The 20,083-nt window shown below is 39.2% G+C and overlaps 1 protein-coding gene across 1 annotated transcript in view; it reads right to left on the bottom strand.

Moving 5' to 3' along the window:
• Window positions 1–20,083, bottom strand: part of ASB7 (ankyrin repeat and SOCS box containing 7) — a 50,197-nt gene that overhangs the window by 17,036 nt on the left and 13,078 nt on the right. The window contains exon 5 of the mRNA XM_033188833.1: window positions 5,250–5,855. Coding sequence (XP_033044724.1) covers window positions 5,250–5,855 — 606 coding nt within the window. The remainder of the gene's footprint in view (window positions 1–5,249; window positions 5,856–20,083) is intronic.

Raw genomic sequence — 20,083 nt, forward strand, 5'->3', positions numbered from 1 at the left:
GGGAATTTAAAATAACCATAATTATTAAGATTAATGAAATTATTAAATGGTAATTGTCAAATCTTGACTGTCTTCATGCCTTAATAAGCAGTAGCTCTGAGGAGGTGAAATTCTCAACACAGTAGAGATGTGGATGTCACCGGCAGAGGGGAAAAGGAGTGACAAGGTGACCCCTCCAACAAGCACTGTACCTTGTCTGCTGGGGCAAACAAACCTTTGACTCTGCTTTGCCTTTCAAACCTTTCTCCCATATATAAAGGGTAAAAACCCTCACAGTGAAAGGAATTCCTAGGTAGAAAGCACAGTATGGCATCTTTTCTGCAAATAATCTAGCCAATCAGGCACTGCCTCCTTCCCAGTGGCCTTCTCCAGGAGGGAGCCATCCTGTTTACTGCTGTCTCAACTTTCACTGGACTGTGTTACTGAAAAGTTTCCTCCAATTTCTATACCATTTGCACAAGGAACTGCAGCTACTACTATTTCTTTCTTTCTTTTTTTTTTTTTTTTTTTTGAGATGGAGTCTCACTCTGTCACCCAGGCTGGAGTGCAATGGCATGCTTGCAGCTCACTGCAACTGAAGCCTCCCGGGTTCAGATTCTCCTGCCTCAGCCTCATGAGTAGCTGGGACAATAGGTGCATGCCACCACACCCAGCCAATTTTTGTGTTTTTAGTGGAGATGGGGTTTCACCATGTTGGACAGGCTGGTCTCTAACTCCTGGCCTCAAGTGATCCACCTGCTTTGGCCTCCCAAAGTGCTGGGATTACAGGTGTCAGCCACTGCACCTGGTCCTTTCTCTTTTCTTTTGAATCCTTTCCTTTCATCTAAAGAAGTGGCTTTAGAGTGAGAACAGTACTTACCTTGCCAGGTCTATAATTTGTGCTTAAGCATTCTGAGGTGGGGTTTTCCCCAAAAACATACATTCTCTCCTACTTCTCTTTGAACAAAATTCCAGTTGTGCCAATCATTAAAGCCTCGTTTTTATATGCATGTATATGTGAATATGTATATGATTAAATGTTCTTGCTAGTCACTGCCTCAGGTTCAGCTTTCTCATGGAATCTCTTTCTAAAAGATTTCATATTCTGAATAACTCCTTGGTTCATACATTGACTACGGGAGTTTACATTGTGAGCAAGAAGAAAAAAAATCACTAACTCCCTATCTGATTCTTCAGGGTGGGTGGTATTATTATTTACTCCTCAAGCTTTACTGAGGAACGATCTTTTCACGAGGTTATAGTACTGTACCTGTTTAACAACATTTTCTCGTGTCACCCTTTTCTTGTGCATAACCACAAAGTTTCTCTTTTGAATGAGGCAAACATTCCCACAACCTTCTGCTCTTCACCTGAGGCTGGAGAACTGTAACCAATGCCCATACGCCAGAGCCTCCAGGATCGTCTTAGTTCTGGAGTGGTGTGTGTGCAAACATTATGTACACATTATTCCACTTTGTGTGCACGAGCCTGAGAATGAGGGCCTTCTAAGTTTTGTGCCCTGGCCACCTCACTTGCCTCAACCTAGTCCTGGCTCAGGCACAAGGGGCCATTTACCTCCAGAACGGCCACTGCTGTCTGTCCTCACCACCATTTATTTCTCTTTCTTTTCTTTTTTTTCTTCCTTTCTTTCTTCTTCCTTTCCTTTTCCTTTTCCCTCCCTCCCTCCCACTCTCCTTCCTTCCTTCCTTCCTCTCTCTCTCTCTCTGTCTCTTTCTCTTTTTTTTTTCTTGAGAGAGTTTCGCTCTTGTTACCCAGGCTGGAATGCAGTAGCACAATCTCGGCTCACTGCAACCTCCACCTCCTGGGTTCAAGTGATTCTCCTGCCTCAGCCTCCCAAGCAGCTGGGATTACAGGTATGTGCCACCATGCCCAGCTAATTTTTGTATTTTTAGTAGAGATGGGGTTTCACCATGTTGGCCAGGCTGGTCTCAAACTCCTGACCTCAGGTGCTCCGCCTGCCTTGGCCTCCCAAAGTGCTAGGATTACTGCGCCTGGCTGTCACTACCATTTCTACTTGACACTGGTCACACCTTCACTGTTCTCTCTTTAATTTATTCATTTCTTTTTTTCTTTTTTTTTTGACTACAAGTAAAAAACTAAAAACTGGCTTCTTATAAACACTGCCAACTAAGCAGGACACAACTTTCCTTCCATAAGTGATGTTCATTATTCAGGCAGGTGCTTTGGCTCCTCTTAACTGTGTTTATCGTTCCTGGGCACAGAGAAGTGGCTCCTCCATGGATGGGCCCTGCTGTGCTCCTGCCATCCTGGAAGGGGGAGGTTCTGAGGTCTGAATGCTAGACAGCGGGCTGGCTGAAGGGAACAGCAACAGCAGCTCTTCCTGGCCTCTCCCCCTACTCAGCGTCAACAAGTCACCAGCAGATGCTACTTTATTACCAAGCCACGAGTGCACTCTGTTTTGTTTTTGTTTGCACTATATATTAGAGTTTTTATAGCAATTTTTCCAAAAGGCCAGAGTAGTTTTTAAATTCTGGTATTATAATTTTTTTGGTCTCTTCCAATGTAAAAAATCTGTTTTTAGTCAAAACAGTGTGATGAAGAGTAAAATGTCCCAGAATGAAGACCACCATGTGGCCCCCTGCTGTCCTTATGCCTTGGCAGTCTGCGATCTCCAATCATAAGCCAACAGCATGATGCCTGGGGCTGCAGTGCTTAGAGCACACAGGCTAGAAGAAGCTCTCAGCTTTGATTTAGTGCTCCCTGAACTAACCAACCTTCTTTCGAGCTGCTTTTCGTAAGAAAGCTCAGTCCAGAGCATCAGTCACAGTTGCTCCTTCTTGGCCCATATTGTTCACCAGGAAAAGAAAACCTGTTTAGAGCCAAAGAACACACAGGTGAAGCAGAAACACCAATTTACTTTTGGCAGGAAACACCACTGGAGAGTCAAGAAATATTAAATTATGTTGAGGCACCTGAAGACAAAGGACAACTGCAGCCTTAACAGACAGAGGGCCCTGCACTCAGGAAAGCAGTCTGGGCTTCCTCAGTCCCCACCCCTCGTTGTACAGAGTCAGCCAGACTGCCTGGACTTACTGAGGACCTCCTAAGCGCATAGCTCTGCTCCTCGTGCAGTGGAGAACCTAAGCACAGACAGAGGCAGTCCCCACTGATGTTTCTATCTGCTCAAATTTTAAAGTGCATGTGAGCCTTTAACTCAACATTCCTGCTGTGCAACAGCACTGCTGGGGGCAGCTCTAAGGGCTCAGGGACACAGGGCGGCTGCCCACATGCTTTTCCTGCCCAGCGGCTCCTCTCAGCCACCTGGCTGCGTGCCTCCATGTACAGACTCTAAACAGTCATATATAGGGTTGAAACTGGGAGGCTTGAGTTGAATATTAATCTAAAGATTTGCTCTGTTGGTAGTAAGCCAGTTCTTGCTGTTAATCCACCCTCACTTTATTAGTTACACACTTTATCTTGAAAAACAATTACAAAGAACAGCGCCTGGAACATGTTAAGTGTTAAGTGCATTATAAATATTAACTCATTTAATTCTCATAACAAGCCTATATTATCTTAATTTGAAGGTGAGGACACTAAGGCACAGAGAGATTAGGTGATCTGCTCAAGGTCACAGCTAACACATGATAGAGTTAGGGCTCAAACTCTTGCAGTCTAGCTCTAGTCTATGCCATTAACCGCTGAACAAAGTATTTTTAAAAAAGGAGGCTGAGGCATTTAGGTGAGTATATAACATGCCTTCCTAAGGGCAGCCACACTCATGATAACTAAGTCTCTAATGTAGAAGTTAAAAGAACAACAACAACAAGGCAACCAGGAACTGCAGCACTGCAGATATCATATCTCCCATCTTTGGCTGCTTGTGTGTGTCTCAGAAGCTTTCTGCAATGGAACGCCCACCAGCCAGCCCCAAATACCTCTCCCAAGGCAGGCAGATCTGTGTGGATCAACAAAGGAGTCACCAGGCACTTGTGGCCATTTAAACTTAAATCGCAATTAAATACAATTTCAATTCCTCAGTGGCAATGGTCATATTAATAGGTGCTCAACAGCCACATGGGACCAGTGGCTACTATACTGGACAGCAATGAGAGACCATTTCCAACATTACAGAAACTGGTACTAGCCAGCACTGAGTAGACAAAGTAGTGTGATTTCTTCTTATGCTTTAGTCTGAATACATTCGTGATAATAATTTCATCTTTTCTTCCATGAATCTGCAAAATTCAAGTTACATTTTGTTTCTTCATAAAGCAAGTTTGTACTCCAAAGGTCAGTTCTAAGGGGTAGAGTGGGTTATTTACAAGCAACTCAAGTAAAGCCTTTGTCCTCTAGTAGCTGGTACCCAGGATATTAATATGTCTTCTTCTATCATAATGATCAAAAGTTCAAAACCAGTGAGGAAAAAGGAATTCATTAAAAAGTTCAGCAGACAGCAAAATCAATTTTGTTTACAGATTTTAGCTTCATGTTGGACATTAAGCATGAGACACACAATCAACTGGTCACATGGAAGCTTGACAAGAGACGATGGCTAAGTCCACACAAACTGACACCCCATCACAGAAACAACTAGGACGCATGTATTACTACAGAAAGTGGGTCAGACACTTCAAGGCTTTAAAAAAAAGCATCCACATAAAAATTGTTCAAATACAATGGAAGCCATGTGGTCCAGGGACAGTGGTGCCAAACTTCCCACTGCTAGCAAATATTTTCTTACAACAATTTCTAGCATCCTTAACTTCCACTAGCAGTATCTCTAAATAAACAGTACCACTGTTCCATTTCATGTGGGTTCTCATGAAGCAGAAAAGCCACAACTAAAACGTGAACAACTTAGCAATAAAGCACAAATTCTAGGATATTTTCACAGCTAAGGAATCTAAAATCCAAAATTCTCCCTCTAACTCCTCAACTTGAAGTCCACGGAAGCCAGGTAAGATTATCCTTATGACCAACAGGAATTGCCTTGTTCTAACACAGATCTTTGTTTATTTAAAGAAATTCTCCTCTGTGTCCTTCTCTCTATTCCTTCCCTCACTCTTACCGTCTACCCCTATTACATTTAGAAACACAATTGAATTTTTATGAAATCTTGTGATTCAAAGTTATTTTTTTATTTCAGAAGAATGAGGCATCGCTTACCAAGCAGTGGTTATAGGAATGATTAATATCTAGTCATCTTAGGTTGCAAAAACACATTAAGCTCCTCAGAAGATGCAAATTTTTTAAAAATGCAATAAAGTAATAATTATATTACATACTTGTGACTTCTTGTAAGAAATCCAAACATGGTCGACTACTTCCAGAAATACTTATTGAAACAGCCAATGGGGTCTGTCCTTCATAGTTCCGTGTGTTCGTGTCTGCTCCATAATTATATAACATCCGTGCACAGAGCACATCATCCCTAAGGGCAGATAAGTGTAAAGGAGTCTGTCCATCTTCTAAGCGACCCAAGTTTGTGTCTGCCCCTCTCTGAAGGAACATTCGGCAATAAGAGTGATTGCTTTTGATCACGGCATATCGCAACAGGAAACCATTCTGAATGTCGATGTTGGCGTTGTGGTCCAGGAGGATTTTCACACAGCTTGACCTCTCTCGGATAATGGCAAGCTGAAGCGGTGTGGTACCTTTATCACTGAGTGGGTCAACCTCAGCCTTGAACTCCAGGAGAAGCCGGACAAATGAGTCCCTGCCGTAGTGGGCAGCCACATGGAGGGGAGTCCAGCCGTCATTGCTTTTTGCATTAATGATGTCGCTCCTGTATTCAGATTCTAACATCAAGCGTGCAATACGGGCCCGGCCATGCATGGCTGCATAATGAAGAGCCGTGAAGCCTCCGATTAAGTCTTTAACTGTGGGATCAGCTGGAGTTAAAACCAAAATGAAAGTATTAGCAGACTCTAAGACAAAATAACAAACATTACCATGGCACAGCAAACTGTGGCCAATTCTTATATAAAATGTGAAGCAACCAACCACTGTAATGAATATCAAGTACTTTTTTCCTCAGTTTAATTCAAGTCTAGTTTTAATGGAAAATAAATTTTGTAGAATGTTATCACGTCTGGGTTAATGAAAGGAGAAAGACAAAGTGTTTAAAATGATACACACAAAAAACATGGAGTACAGATCACCACATCCCCTGTCTTTGCTAATTTAACCAACTGCCTTTGGCTACTCAGCTCCTTCATCTCTGCACTGTTTCACATTGCTCTTCTGTTTTGAACTTTTTGTTTTATTTTCTCTTGTGCTTCTTCTTGGTCTTAAAGAGAAGCATGTGTAGCAACATCTGCTGCTCTAAATTACGGATGTACTATGGTCTGGCACACTGTGTTGTTCTAGGGTATATTAAGTAATAAGAAAAAAGTTTTTCTGTGGTCTATAAAAATTCCAAAGCATTTCAGATATATGTCAAGTAATCTTGATAAATTGTTTTTTCAAAAGACAGAAGTCTATTCTGAATTCCCAGTTTTACATGAACTTTAGAGTTTATAAGAATTAAGCAATGCATTATGTGAATAACCTCAGCATTGTGTAAATATTATTTTCTAAAACAGTTCCAAAAACCTCTCCTAACTGATCTCTGGGGAAGAAAAAACAACTATAATAATTTATCTGCTATGTGACTCAAGTCACAGACTTTTGTCACTGGCCTCAGATATTTCATTAAGCCAAAGGTTGGTTCTTGACGGTGTTCACCCCATGGCATCTCTGGCTGGGGGCAGAAGACGGACAAGGACTGGTTATGCAGGGCACCTCCTGGAAGCCAGCAATTCCGTACAAAAGACAAATTGATCAGACCTAACTACCCAGGATGAAAATGCTCTCTTCTTGTAAAAGTCACCTTTAATTTTTGGCTTGTTAACAAAAGAAAAAAAAATCATTAATGTTTCACACACACACATACACACACACACACAACACACACAGCCTCCACAGGTGAGTAAAAACTCATGTATTATTTAATAAATGTTATTTAGGTCTAGAACATATTATGACAAACGGTTCTCTTAGAAAAATCTATGAGGCAGAAAACTGTATGTAAAATAACACTGTGGAGAGTACTTCAGTGAAGGAGTTGCTAACAAAACCTGTACAAAATAAGATTTTTTTAGGTAAGCCATATCATGTAGATTTCTAAAAATATTTATTGTAAAGTGACAGTACACAATGGTAGTATTAGTTGTATCTATTTAGAGGAAATAAGGGCATCATATCTACTTTGGTCTTAACTGAAAGAAAAATATACAGTACCTGTTTACTACATGACTTAAGTAAATAGGCCAAGAACATTTTAACACAGCATTTTGCTGCCATCTGCTGGTAAGGCATGAGCATGAGCTACTAATGTTTCCGTTGGGCAGATACTGCTGAGCCCTCAAGTCACTCAAGCCTGTTTCAGGTGCATTGCTCACCAAAAGTTTGAAATCAGGCGTGAAATCTACAAGATGCTCTCCCGTTCAAATGAAACAAAAAATCCTGCCAAAGGTCATTTCTAATCTGCACTTGGCCACTCAACTGCTTGCAGACATTCCCTCTTAATCTGCAAGTGAAATTTAAGAATACCTTCTTTAACTTCTCCCACCTTTCAGCCACCAGGGGTGCTTTTAAAGGAGCCAGCCAACATCCTTATTTGCATCCTATACTCGTTCTATTTGATGGTAAAATTAAAATTATGTTACAAAACACTGCACTTGCATCTTTGCTTTCCATTTCAGGTCTCTTTTAGGTTCTATGTACGTTTTGATGCTACACTGAACTAAGGAAAAACAGAGATTCACACACACAACAATGACCTGCTTAGTCTCTGTTAAAACCAAATGGGAGATCAGAAAGCAAATGAAAATGCAAACAAAATGTAATTTAAAGATTATTAGCCCATGAAATAAGGTAAGAAAAATATGTCATTTGTAATAGCAACAAAAACTACAAAACACCTAGACAGAAATTCAGTAAGAAATGTATAAGACGTGAAAAGAAAACGTTAATTCAACTCATATCATCTGTATCCATTCAAATGTCCTTTTATCAAAAAAAGAAAAGCCTCCCCTAAACATTTCATCTAAAGCAGCAACCCCACCAAACTAATTACTTTGTCCCCTTATCGAACATTTTCTCCCCAGGTAGAACTTATTCTAAATAAGCTGTAGCAAAATCTCAACAGGTTCATTTAAATTTACTGGGGAAAAAATTTAATGTATATAAACAGAAGCAAAGAAACATTCCCTATGAATATGAGGGGATTGTTTTTTTTCTAACAGCTTTATTGAGGTAAAATGCATTCACTTTAAGTGTACAGACTGATGAGCTCTGATAATTGTATACAGGTATATAACCCACCACCCCATTTAAAATACAGAACATTCCATCATCTCAAAAAGTTCCTTCATCTCTCTTTAGCCCTTCCCAGACTCTGGGTCCCATGCAAATCACTGGTCAACAAAAAGTTTTCTCTTTTCTGGAAATTCATATTAATAGAATCATATGTAGACTTTTGTGTTTGACTTACTTCACTTTGCATTATGTTTCCAAAACATTTCCATGTTGTATCAACAGTTCATTCTTTTGTATTGCTGGATAGTACTGTATACTATATAGTTTTTTTAATCCATTTATGAGAAGATGGACATTTGAGTTATTACCAATTTGAGGCTATTTGAATAATGCTACCATGAATTAATATATGAGAGAGAAGGAGAGAGGGACAGAGTGTGTGTTTTCATTTCACTTGGGTTTCATATCTACGAGAGACTTGCTGGGTCATATGTCAAATGCACATTAAACTTTTATAAGTGGCTTTTTAAATGGCTATACCATTTTACATTCTCACCAGCAATGGATGAGTTCAAATTGTTCTACATCTTGGTATCATTAGTAATTTTAATTTCACTCATTCTAGACAGGTAAAATCGTGGCTTTTCCATTTCCCAAATAACTAGCTATACTGAACTTATTCATATACTTTGTTTTGTGAATTGTCTGTTCACATCCTTTATCCACTTTTATTGGTTGTCTCCTCATTAATGAGTTGTACAAATTCTGTGTATATTCTGGATACAAGCCTTTTGTCAGATGTGTTTTGTAAATATTTTCTCCTAGTTTGTTGCTTGCCTTTTCATTTTCTGTATTATGTTTTGAAGAGCAAGACTCTTGATTTTGATGAAGCCCATTATTTATTTTACAGTTTGTGGTTTTATATCTTATTTTTAAAATCTTTGCCCAATGCAATGTCACAAAGATTTTCTTTTTTCTTCTAGGAATTTTGCACTTTTAACTCTCACATTTAGATCAATGGCCCATAATTAATTTTTGTGTGTGGTATATCATAAGTTTGAGGTTGAGTACTTTCCACAAAGATATCTACTTGTTCCAGCACAATTTGTTAAAACGACTCTTTTCTTAATGATTTACCCTAGTGTCACTGCTGAAAATCAATTTACCATAAAAGTGTAGGTCTATTTCTGAACTGTTTTGTTCCATTGGTCTAAAAGTCTCTCCATACACCAAACCTACACTGTCTTGACTACTGTAGCTAACAGTAAGTTTTAATAGCAGGTAGCTTAAGTTCTCTAGCCTTCTTTAAAATTATTAATATTTGGGATAATAAATTTTAGAATCAGCTTGTCAATTCTTCAAACAAGTCTGCTGGAATTTTGATTAGAACTCCACTGACTCTAAGGACAGCAACCTCTCTAAAATGATCTAAACAATATTGATTCTTCCAAACCATAAACATGGGATAATTCTCTATTTAGGTCTTAATTCTCTTCAGCAATGTTTTATAGCTTATATACATCATACATACATTTTGTTAAATTCTTAAATATTTTAAACTTTGTTGCTAGTATAATGAGTAAAATTCCATTTTCCAAATGATGACTGTTGATGGAAATAAAATTGATTTTTGTACACTGACTTGTGTATTCTATAATCTACCCAAAATCACTTTTAGTTCTAGTACACATTTGTAGGTTTCTTTTTTTTTGAGACAGAGTCTTGCTCTGCTACCCAGGCTGGAGTGCAGTGGCACGATCTCGGCTCACTGCAAGCTCCACCTCCCAGGTTCACACCATTCTCCTGCCTCAGCCTCTCGAGTAGCTGGGACTCCAGGCGCCTGCCACCACGCCGGCCTTTTTTTTTTTTTTTTTTTTTTTTGTAGTTTTAGTAGAGACAGGGTTTCACTGTGTTAGCCAGGATGGTCTTGATCTCCTGACATCTTGATCCGCCCACCTCGGCCTCCCAAAGTGCTGTGATTACAGATGTGAGCTACCGCGCCCGGCCTGTAGTTTTCTTGCCAGTGTCTACATGTACAATTATTTTCTCTGCAAATAAAGACAGTTTGACTTCTTTCTTTCCAATTCATGACCCTTGATTACTGCTCTGCTCTCATTCCACTGGTTAGAACCTACAGTAAAGTGCTGAATAAAGTGGCAAAAGCAGAGACCCTTCCCTTGGTTCCTGATCTTAAAAGGAAAGAAATCAGTAGTTCACCACCTGGGAAGCTGTAGCTTTTCATTGCTTTGGAAATCACCTTCTGCTTCTGGTTTCCCGTCTTTCTCATGAAGGTATTTAAGACTGTCCCATTTTCTGAATCTACTGAAATGACTGTTTGGTATTTATGTTTTATTCTAATGTAACAAATTACTTAGCCTATTGATTTTCAGATGTCAAACAAATATTGCATTCCTGGAATAAATACTACTTGGGCATAATATCCTTTTTTTATACACCAACAGACTGAATTTGCCAATATTTTGTTAAGAATTTTTGTATCTATTGTCATGAAAAATACTGGCCTATAGTTTTCTTCCAAGGTCTTTGTTTGGCCTGTATCAGGGCTACACAAGTCTCATACAACAAGCTTGGAGGTGTTCCCTCCTCTGTCAAAACTATTGTGTAGAATTCTTATTTATGTATACTTTAATATTTGAAATAATTCAATGAGAAGCCAGGTGGGCCTAAAGTGTTCTCAGTGAAAAGTTTCAGTGATTAGCTAGATTTCTTAAACTGATATAAGGCTATTAATCTATTTTTTCCTTGGGTCAGTTTTAGCAATGTGCATCAGGAAATCTGTCCATTTTTCCTAATGGCACACAGGTGCCCATTATACTCCTTATTATCTTTTTGATGTCTAGAGGATCTGTAGAAACATACCCCTTTCCATTCTTTTTAAATTTTTTTATTGGTATGTAATATTTTACATGTTTATTGGGTATATGGGAATATTTATTACATGAACAGAATGTATAATGATCAAGTCAGGGTACTTGTATTATTCATCATCACCTTGAGCATTTATCATTTCTATGAGCTGGGAACATTTCAAGTCTTCTCTTGCAGCTACTCTGAGATACATAATACATTGTTGCTAACTATAGTCACCCTATTCTGCTATTGAAAGTTAGAGCTTATTTCTTCTAACAAATAGTACCCATTAACCAACCTGTCTTCATCTCCTCCTACCACCAACATACCCTTCCCAGCCTCTTGTTATCTATCATTCTATTCTTTACTCCCGAGAGGCCAACTTTTTTAGCTTCCACATGAGTGAGAACGTAATGTGCTTATTTCACCTCGCATAATGACCTCCAGTCATCTATGTGGCTGCAAATGATCTCATTTTTTACGGCCCAATTTTATTCTATTATGTGTATATATAACACGATGGACACTTAGGTTGATTCCAAATCTTTGCTATTGTGAATAGTGCTGTAATAAACACACAAGTGAAGGTATTCCTTTGACATACTGATTTCTTTTCCTTTGGATACTCAGTAGTGGGACTGCTGGATTATATGGTATTTCTATTTTTAGTTTCTTTGAGAAATGTCCAGTTTTCCACAGTGGATGTACTAATTTACAGTCCCACCAACATCATATTAAGAGTTTTCTTTTCTCTGCCTCTTCGCTGGCATCTGTTATTTTTTGTCTTTTTAATAGTAGCCATTATAACTGGGATAAGACATCTCATTGTGGTTTTGATTTGCATTTCCCTAATGATTAATGATGTTGAGCAATTTTTCACACACCCGCTGGACACGTGCATGCCTTCTTTCGAGAAATGTCTATTTGTGTCCTTTGCTAACTTTTTTGTTTTTTTGAGATGGAATTTCGCTCTTGTCACCCAGGCTGGAGTGCAGTGGCGCCATTTCCGCTCACTGCAACCTCTGCCTCCCAGGTTCAAGCAATTCTCCTGCCCCAGCCTCCCGAGTAGCTGGGATTACAGGCACCCACCACCACGTGAGCCCAGCTAATTTTCATATTTTTAGTAGAGATGGGGTTTCACCATGTTGGCCAGGCTGGTCTTGAACTCCTGGCCTCAGGTGACCCACCTGCCTCAGCCTCCCAAAGTGCTGGGATTACAGGTGTGGGCCACCACGCCTGACCTGCCCACTTTTTAATCGGATTATTTGTTGTTTTTACTGTTGAGTTCCTTGCATATTCTGGATATTACAATTTCCCTTGTCAGATGAATAGTTTGCAAATATTTTCTCCCATTCAACAGGTTGTCTCTTCATTCTATCAATTGTTCCTTTTGCTGTATAGAGGTTTTTCAGTTTCTAAAATATAGTCCCGTTTGCCTATGTTTTAGGTGTCTGTGTTTCTGAGGTCTTAGCCATAAAATCTCTGCCTAAACCAATGTCCTGAAGCATTTTCCCTGTTTTCTCCCAGTAGATTTGTGGTTCCAGGTCTTATGCTTATGTTTTTCATCCATCTTGTGTTGTTTTGCATATGGTGAGAGACAGGAGCCTGGTTTTACTCTTCCGCATATGGATATCCAGTTTTCCCAGCAACATTTACCTGAAAAGGGTGTCCATCCCCCAATGTACGTTCTTGTTATCTTTGTCGAAAATCAGTTTGCTATAAATACACAGATTTCTGGATTCTCTGTTCCATTGGTCTGTGTCTGTTTTTAGGTCAATACCATGCTGTTTTGGTTACTAGAGTCTTGTAGTATATTCTGAAGTCAGATAGTGTGATGTCTCCAGCTTTGTCCCTTTTGCTCAGGATTGCTTCAGCTATTCGGGATCTTTTTTGGTTCCTTATGAATTTTAGGATTGTTGTTTCTAATTCACAAAAAGTGACGCTGGTATTTTGATAGAAATTGCCTTGAACCTACACATTGCCTTGGACAGAAGAGTCATTTTAACAACATTAATTCTTCCAATCCATGAGCATGGGATGTCTTTCCATTTGTTTGTGTCCTCTTCAATTTGTTTCATCAGTGCTTTGTACTTTTCCTTGTAGAGATCTCTCGTCTTCTTGGTTAAATTTATGCCTAGGTTTTTTTTTTTTTTTTTTTTTTGGTAGCTATTATAAGTGAGAATACCTTCATGATTTCTTTTTTTGCCTGTTTCATTACTGGTATACAGAAATGCTACTGACTTTTGTATGTTGATTTTGTATCCTGCAACTTTACTGATTTATCAGATCTAAGAGTTTTTTAGGTAAAGTCTTTAGGTTTTTCTAGACATAGATCATATTATCATCAGCAAAGAGGGACAATTTGACTTCCTCTTTTCCAATTTGAATGCCTTTTATTCCTTTCTCTTGCTTGACTGCTCTGGCTAGGATTTCCAGTACTACAGGGAATCTCTCTTCCACTCTTGATATTGGTTATGTATCTTTTCTCTTGTTTTTTTTTTCCCCCACCATTCTAGACAAAGATTCATCAATAAAATTGATCTTTTCAAAGAATCCTTTTTTGCTTTTCAGTTCCATCTATCTTCTCTGTCATTTACCCATTTTCAATTCCACTGATTTCAATTATTCTCTTTTATTACTTCATTCCTGTTTTTACTTTGGGATTAACTGAATTCTAGAAGTATACAGAAACTGTTTCAATATAGCTCCTTTCTTTGTGCAATTACTGTCATATATTTCATCTTTATATGTTATAAGCCCAACAATTTAATTTCATAATTATTGTCTATTTTCATTTAAAAGATGAAATGATGACAAAAATATACTGTCTGTGGCAAAATTCCTCAAAGGTAAAAGAACAGCATTTCCTAAAAACTACTGTCAACTTTGATGATAGACTTTCAGCTTTTCTTCTACACATTTTTAAAAAGTTATACGTAGCTGTAACCATACTCTAATTACTTAATTGCTTCTCTATATGCGTTGAGAATGCCTACATTTGAAAAATTATATACAATGAAAGGTAGGCTTTTTTTCAATACATCATGACATTTAGTAAGGTGAAACTTTTATATAGAATATATTTCCTGCTTTTAAGACTGATTCCTCTGGCCACGTTAAAAGAATTGTATTTAATCTAATTATTAACTAAACTTAATTTAAATGAATAGAGTTAATATAAATTCTATACTGGCAAGAGAAGCTACTGTTTTTAAGACTTCAATACATACTACTAAACTGCTATTCAAATGTACTCTTGTAAATTCCCATCAATGTGCCAGTTTCATAACATTTGGAATTATCATTTGCAAAATCTTTCATTTTTGAAACGTTAAAAGTATTTTTCACCATTCTTCTGTGGATTTCTTTGATTACCCCCTTATCTCTCACTTTTTTCCCTGTGTTTCACCAAAAGGATTTTACCTACTTTATCGAGAGGTTTTCTCAGGTTCCTCTGGGGATCTGCTTCTAGATCTTTAGCCAACTTCCCTCAGGCCAATTTGTATAAACACTGAATCTGAAGATGAATAAATGCACTAAGACATTGTCTCTTCAACGTTATTTTCTTGAAACGTCCAGCATGGTCTTGGAGTTTTTAGAAGACTCAAAATTGGGAAATTAAGACAATCAGGAGTTTGTTACAATTTCCACCGTTAAAATAGAGACTCTTCCATTATGATTCTAACAGTACACTAACCTGGTCAGAAAGACTACCAGGATTTGTACAGATGTGCTATTATATGCATCCCATTTGTGTTTAAAAACTCAAATATTTTTGGACCATTGTAAAACCCTAAGTTTTCATCATTTTGAAGCAGGATGCTTGAAAGTAAAGCAGGAAAATAACACTTATATGCACAGGCCGATGTTCCACTGTCAGTCATTCATATCCATGTGTTCCCTAGCACAGCATCAACAAACCACAGATGAAAAATAATTTGATTAAAAAATTAGAAATAACAATACAATAAAAATACATTTTTAAAAAACAATACAGTATAACAACTACTTACACAGCGTTTACGGTGTGTTAGGTATTATAAGTAGTTTAAAGATGATTTTAAAGTATACCGGAAGATACGTGTAGGTTATATGCAAATACTATGCCATTTTCTCCCAGGGATTCGAGTATCTGTGGTTTTGTTACACTGAGGGGGTAGTTCTGGAACCAATCCTCTGTAGATACCAAAGGACAACTGTGCTCTCCAATATGGCAGCCACTCGTCACATGTAACATTTAAAACATGGCTAGCGTGTCTGAGGAACTGAACTTTTTAATTAACTTGGCTGAAATTTAAATAACCACACCTGCTATGGACAGCACAGGCTTACATTAAACTAGAAAGAGAGCCACACTGTGTTTTCCTTTTGGAATATAGGTAGTGTCAGTTACCCAACTCAAACTTGCTCATGTTCTGAACAAAACTGGATTTCTCCAGAAGCATCAGCAAGTGTGGCTTCATGTGGTCGCTCCCCACCAGGCTGTCTGTGGTCACAATGCTCTCCCCAAACTATGGTCACAGGCAACCTCTTTCTCTGATTTTGGCTAGCTCTGTGTGATCACTGGTCGATGGTTTCACCAGGCAGGTATCTGAATTTAACACAAGTAAAATCTGACCCATCAATATATTTGAGTAATTTCTAGTTGGGTGAGTGACTGGTATTAGATACTTATGTCCCATTTATTAAACTGCATCTGGCTAGCTTCACTCCTGTTCCTTTGCTAACCTTCATTTCAATTAACAACAATCTTCCTAATCCTCAGGCCAAAACCTCAGTCATTCTTGATTTATTTCACTCTCACCTCACATCCCAGCTAATTTTCTTGCCTTAGGGTTTACGCCCTTCTGATATGTCCACATACTATAACCAGCTAGATTACTAAAGCACGAATCTGTTCTCCCATTCCTCTGTCAAATGTTTTGACACCTCACCAATGTTCCTACAATTACTGGATATGCTGCAATACTACTGAACATTTTTCAGCTCCTAAAACCAAAAGTGTTCCTTCTTTCCTTCAATCCGTCACATGTAGTGTACCCTGAGTTGGAATAATTCCACACCTCCATCCTTCCAGTCTCCATCCTTGCCTCACCTTTCCAAATTTCCATTCCAACCCTGCTTTATCTAGGAAGCCTTCCTTGCACTCATCCACCCACCCCAGCAGACAGTGAGGACCTTGTTTTCTTAGGGGCAATACAGAATTATAGGTAAGACCAACGGTTTGAATCCCAGCTCCACTGCTTATGAAGTAATGACCTTGGGTGAATTACTTACTCTTCTGCAGCATAGAATTTTTAATGTAAAAACTGATAATACTTACTATCCTAAAAGAGCTGTGAGGAATTTGGCATATACTAAACCCTCAATAAATGCTGGCTATAACTCTGTCCCCCAGCAGATGATGAAGTACTAGAAGGAGAGCCCCATATTTGCTCATTTCTGCAACTTGGGGCCCAGCCCTGGGCCTGGCATCTATTAGGTGCTCAATTAATATTTGCTGAATACATAGTTTTTAAGGGATCAACTGGCCACCTTGTCTATCTATATATATGAATTATTGTTCTTTCTTTCTGTCTCTACACACACACACACACACACACACACACAGCAGGGTGAGAAGGTGAGGGAGGGTGAAAAGTCAAGTCTTGTTTCTTATGAGCTTTTCCACTCACTGTTCCCTATTGAGATCTTTGACTTCCTGTTGGTTTACTATCCACCACAAAATAAGCTACTAACAGGAAGAGCCAATCTGACTGGAGTTCACAAAGTTTTAAAGAAATTACATTGTTTTGAGGCCGGGTGCCGTAGCTCATGCCTGTAATTCCAGTACTTTGGGGGGCTGAGGTGGGCGGATCACCTGGGATCAGGAGTTCGGGACTAGCCTAGCCAACATGGTGAAACCCCATCTCTACTAAAAAAAAAAAAAAAAAAAAAATTAGCCGGGTGTGCACACGCCCGTAGTCCCAGCTACTCAGAAGGCTAAGGCAGGAGAATCGCTTGAACTTGGGAGGTGGAGGTTGCAGTGAGCCAAGATCACACCACTGCACTCCAGCCTGGGTGACAGACCGAGACTCCATCTCAAAAGGAAAGGAAAGGGAAAGGGAAAGTAAAGATAAACTACCTTGTTTTGCAAGTAACAGGTATAGCTGAGGCGGGAGGACTGCTTGAGCCCAGGAGGTAGAGGCTGCGGTGAGCTATGATTATGCCACTGCACTCCTGGGTGTGCCACTGCACAGCCTGGGTGACACAGGGAGAGCCTGTGGGAGGTGGGGGATGTATGATGTATTCAAGCGACTTCCTAATCCCACCAAAAGGCAGCCCATTTCCAATCTTTTTTGATAAAAGCAAAGATTAGTCTTGTCTCTGTAAAACTGAGGAATAATAATAAAACTTTAGATAATTGGTGTTAGTTTTCGCTCTCTTTCTTGATGGAAGCAAAACAGATATGGGTTCTACCCTCAAGAAGCTTTAGACTAATCGGAGATACAGACAGTAAATAAAGATCTATAAAACAATTCATTGTGCTCATGACAGCTGTAATAATAAAAAGTACAGGGAACAATAATATCACATAACAGAAGGATAACGTTACACAGGGAACAATAGTATCACATAGCAAGGATATATATAAGGATTCTAGGTGACCTGGTCTGGCTGGTAAGAGAAGGTTTTCCTGAGAAAATGATCAGCGAGAGCTGAGAGAGAAGCAGGCAGAGCAACATGATGGGGCAGGGGTGGAGAGTGAGCAGAAGAGTGATCCAAGAGGGTCCCAGGCCAAAACCTTTGCACTCAGTGACTCTGAAAGAACGCAGAGGGACTGTGGCTCAAAGCTGCAGCTGGAAAGGTAAGAGGAGCCAGGCATTGCAGGACCATGTGGATCACATTATAAACTTTCAATATCATCGTAAGAGAAATGGGAAACCAATTGTGGAATTTTTTTTTTTTTTGAGACGGAGTCTCGCTCTGTCGCCCAGGCTGGAGTGCAGTGGCCGGATCTCAGCTCACTGCAAGCTCCGCCTCCCGGGTTTACGCCATTCTCCTGCCTCAGCCTCCCGAGTAGCTGGGACTACAGGCACCCGCCACCTCGCCCGGCTAGTTTTTTGTATTTTTTAGTAGAGATGGGGTTTCACGGTGTTAGCCAGGATGGTCTCGATCTCCTGACCTCGTGATCCGCCCGTCTCGGCCTCCCAAAGTGCTGGGACTACAGGCTTGAGCCACCGCGCCTGGCCCAATTATGGATTTTTAAAAGGAAATATTTTTATTTCCATTTTAACAGGTCACATTATTTGCAGACAGATTGGGAGGGGGCAAGACTAGAAGCAGGGATGGAAGAGACCACTGTAACAGTCCTGGTGAGGAATGTTTCCTGGCCCAAGAATGGGTAGCATCTCCAGGGAAAGGAAGTGAAAAGATCTGACAACTTTTTAGGAAGCAGAATCAATAAGACTTAGCCATCAGTCATATTGGAGGTAAAGAAAAGGTACCAAGGATGGTTTCTAGATTTCTGGCATGGCAATCAGAGGCTGTGGTGTCGTTTGCTAGAATGAACACCGTAGTGAGAATATGAACGCAGCTTGTGCTATGCTGATGATGTCTATGAGCCATGGGAGTGCAGAGGTTAAACACACTTGGCTACACTGGTCTAGAGGTCACAAGCCAGGACTAGAGCACACCTAAGCACCACAAGTGGCCATAAGCAAGTGGGGCAGTAGGTGTTTTCTTCTACTAATTTTTCTAAGTCGGTTCATAATACACTAGGTGAAACACTCTCTAAATCTCTTATTCTACTAGGAAAAGGGTATCAGGTAAGAGGTGCTATATAAAAACAAATATAGGGCTTATCCAAAATATTTGTTGTTTTAAATAAAAACTCAGAAATGGAACCACACATATATGAAACTCTTATATCTGACCTAGCAGTGCACGGTAATGAAGAAAGAAGGCATGATTTAGGCTATCTTTATGGGAAAAAAGTGAAACTTTACCAGGCTACCTCATATACACCAAATCCAATTCTGAACAGATTAAAAACCTAAATGTCATAAAACATTTTAGAAGAAAATAAAGGCAAATAATGACCCTGCAGTATATTTCCTAAACAAGACACAAAGGGCACAAACTATAAGGCTAAAGAAAACCATAATTCACCTACATTAAAATGTAGACTTTTGCCCAACAACAAAAACAAGAATGTGAAAAACAAACTACAAAAACAGAGAGAATATTGCAACATATTAACAAAGGAGAATATATGAACAATCCCAACAAATCAATAAGACAAAAAGCCCAGTCTTTCAATGTTTGTTACTCATGTCATTTTTTCAAAGAAAAAAAAAAAAAAGAGAGAGAGAGGCAGGCATATCACACCAGGAAGGAGAAAACCATCTGGTAGTACATCACTAACAAAGGCAGGTGAATAGGCACTATCCTGCCCTGTCAGTAAGAACATAAAATGATGACAATCTCTTTGGAGGACAACTTGCCAATATCCATAAAAAATGTTTTGACTTGGCAAATGCACTTCTAGCACTTAGTCAAGAAATAAATTCTCACATAATGTAATATGATCAGTCAAGGACATTCTCTGTGATGTTTCCAGTAGCAGAAAAATGAAAACGTAAAATGTCCGACAATAGAAAGTAAGTGTAAATAAATTACATCTATACGATGGAATCTGAGACAGAGTCCTATGCAGATAAGGAACTATCATTAAATTAACTGTCATGTGAAAAAATCAAGAGGTGGAACAGAACGTTTAAAAAAGGGAGTTGGCTACAAGGTAGAAAATGGAAAAATATTTCTGCCTACATGCATAGACTATCTCTGGATGGTACAAAAGAAACCAGCAAAAGATATGGCCTCTAGGAAGAAGAGTAAGGGACTGGGGCTAAAAGTTAGAGATTTGTCCCTCATTGATCAGTCTATAGCAGCTTTAATTTGCTTT

This window comes from Trachypithecus francoisi, unplaced genomic scaffold (assembly GCF_009764315.1).
Source record: "Trachypithecus francoisi isolate TF-2019V2 unplaced genomic scaffold, Tfra_2.0 Lachesis_group3, whole genome shotgun sequence".
NCBI lineage: Eukaryota > Metazoa > Chordata > Mammalia > Primates > Cercopithecidae > Trachypithecus > Trachypithecus francoisi.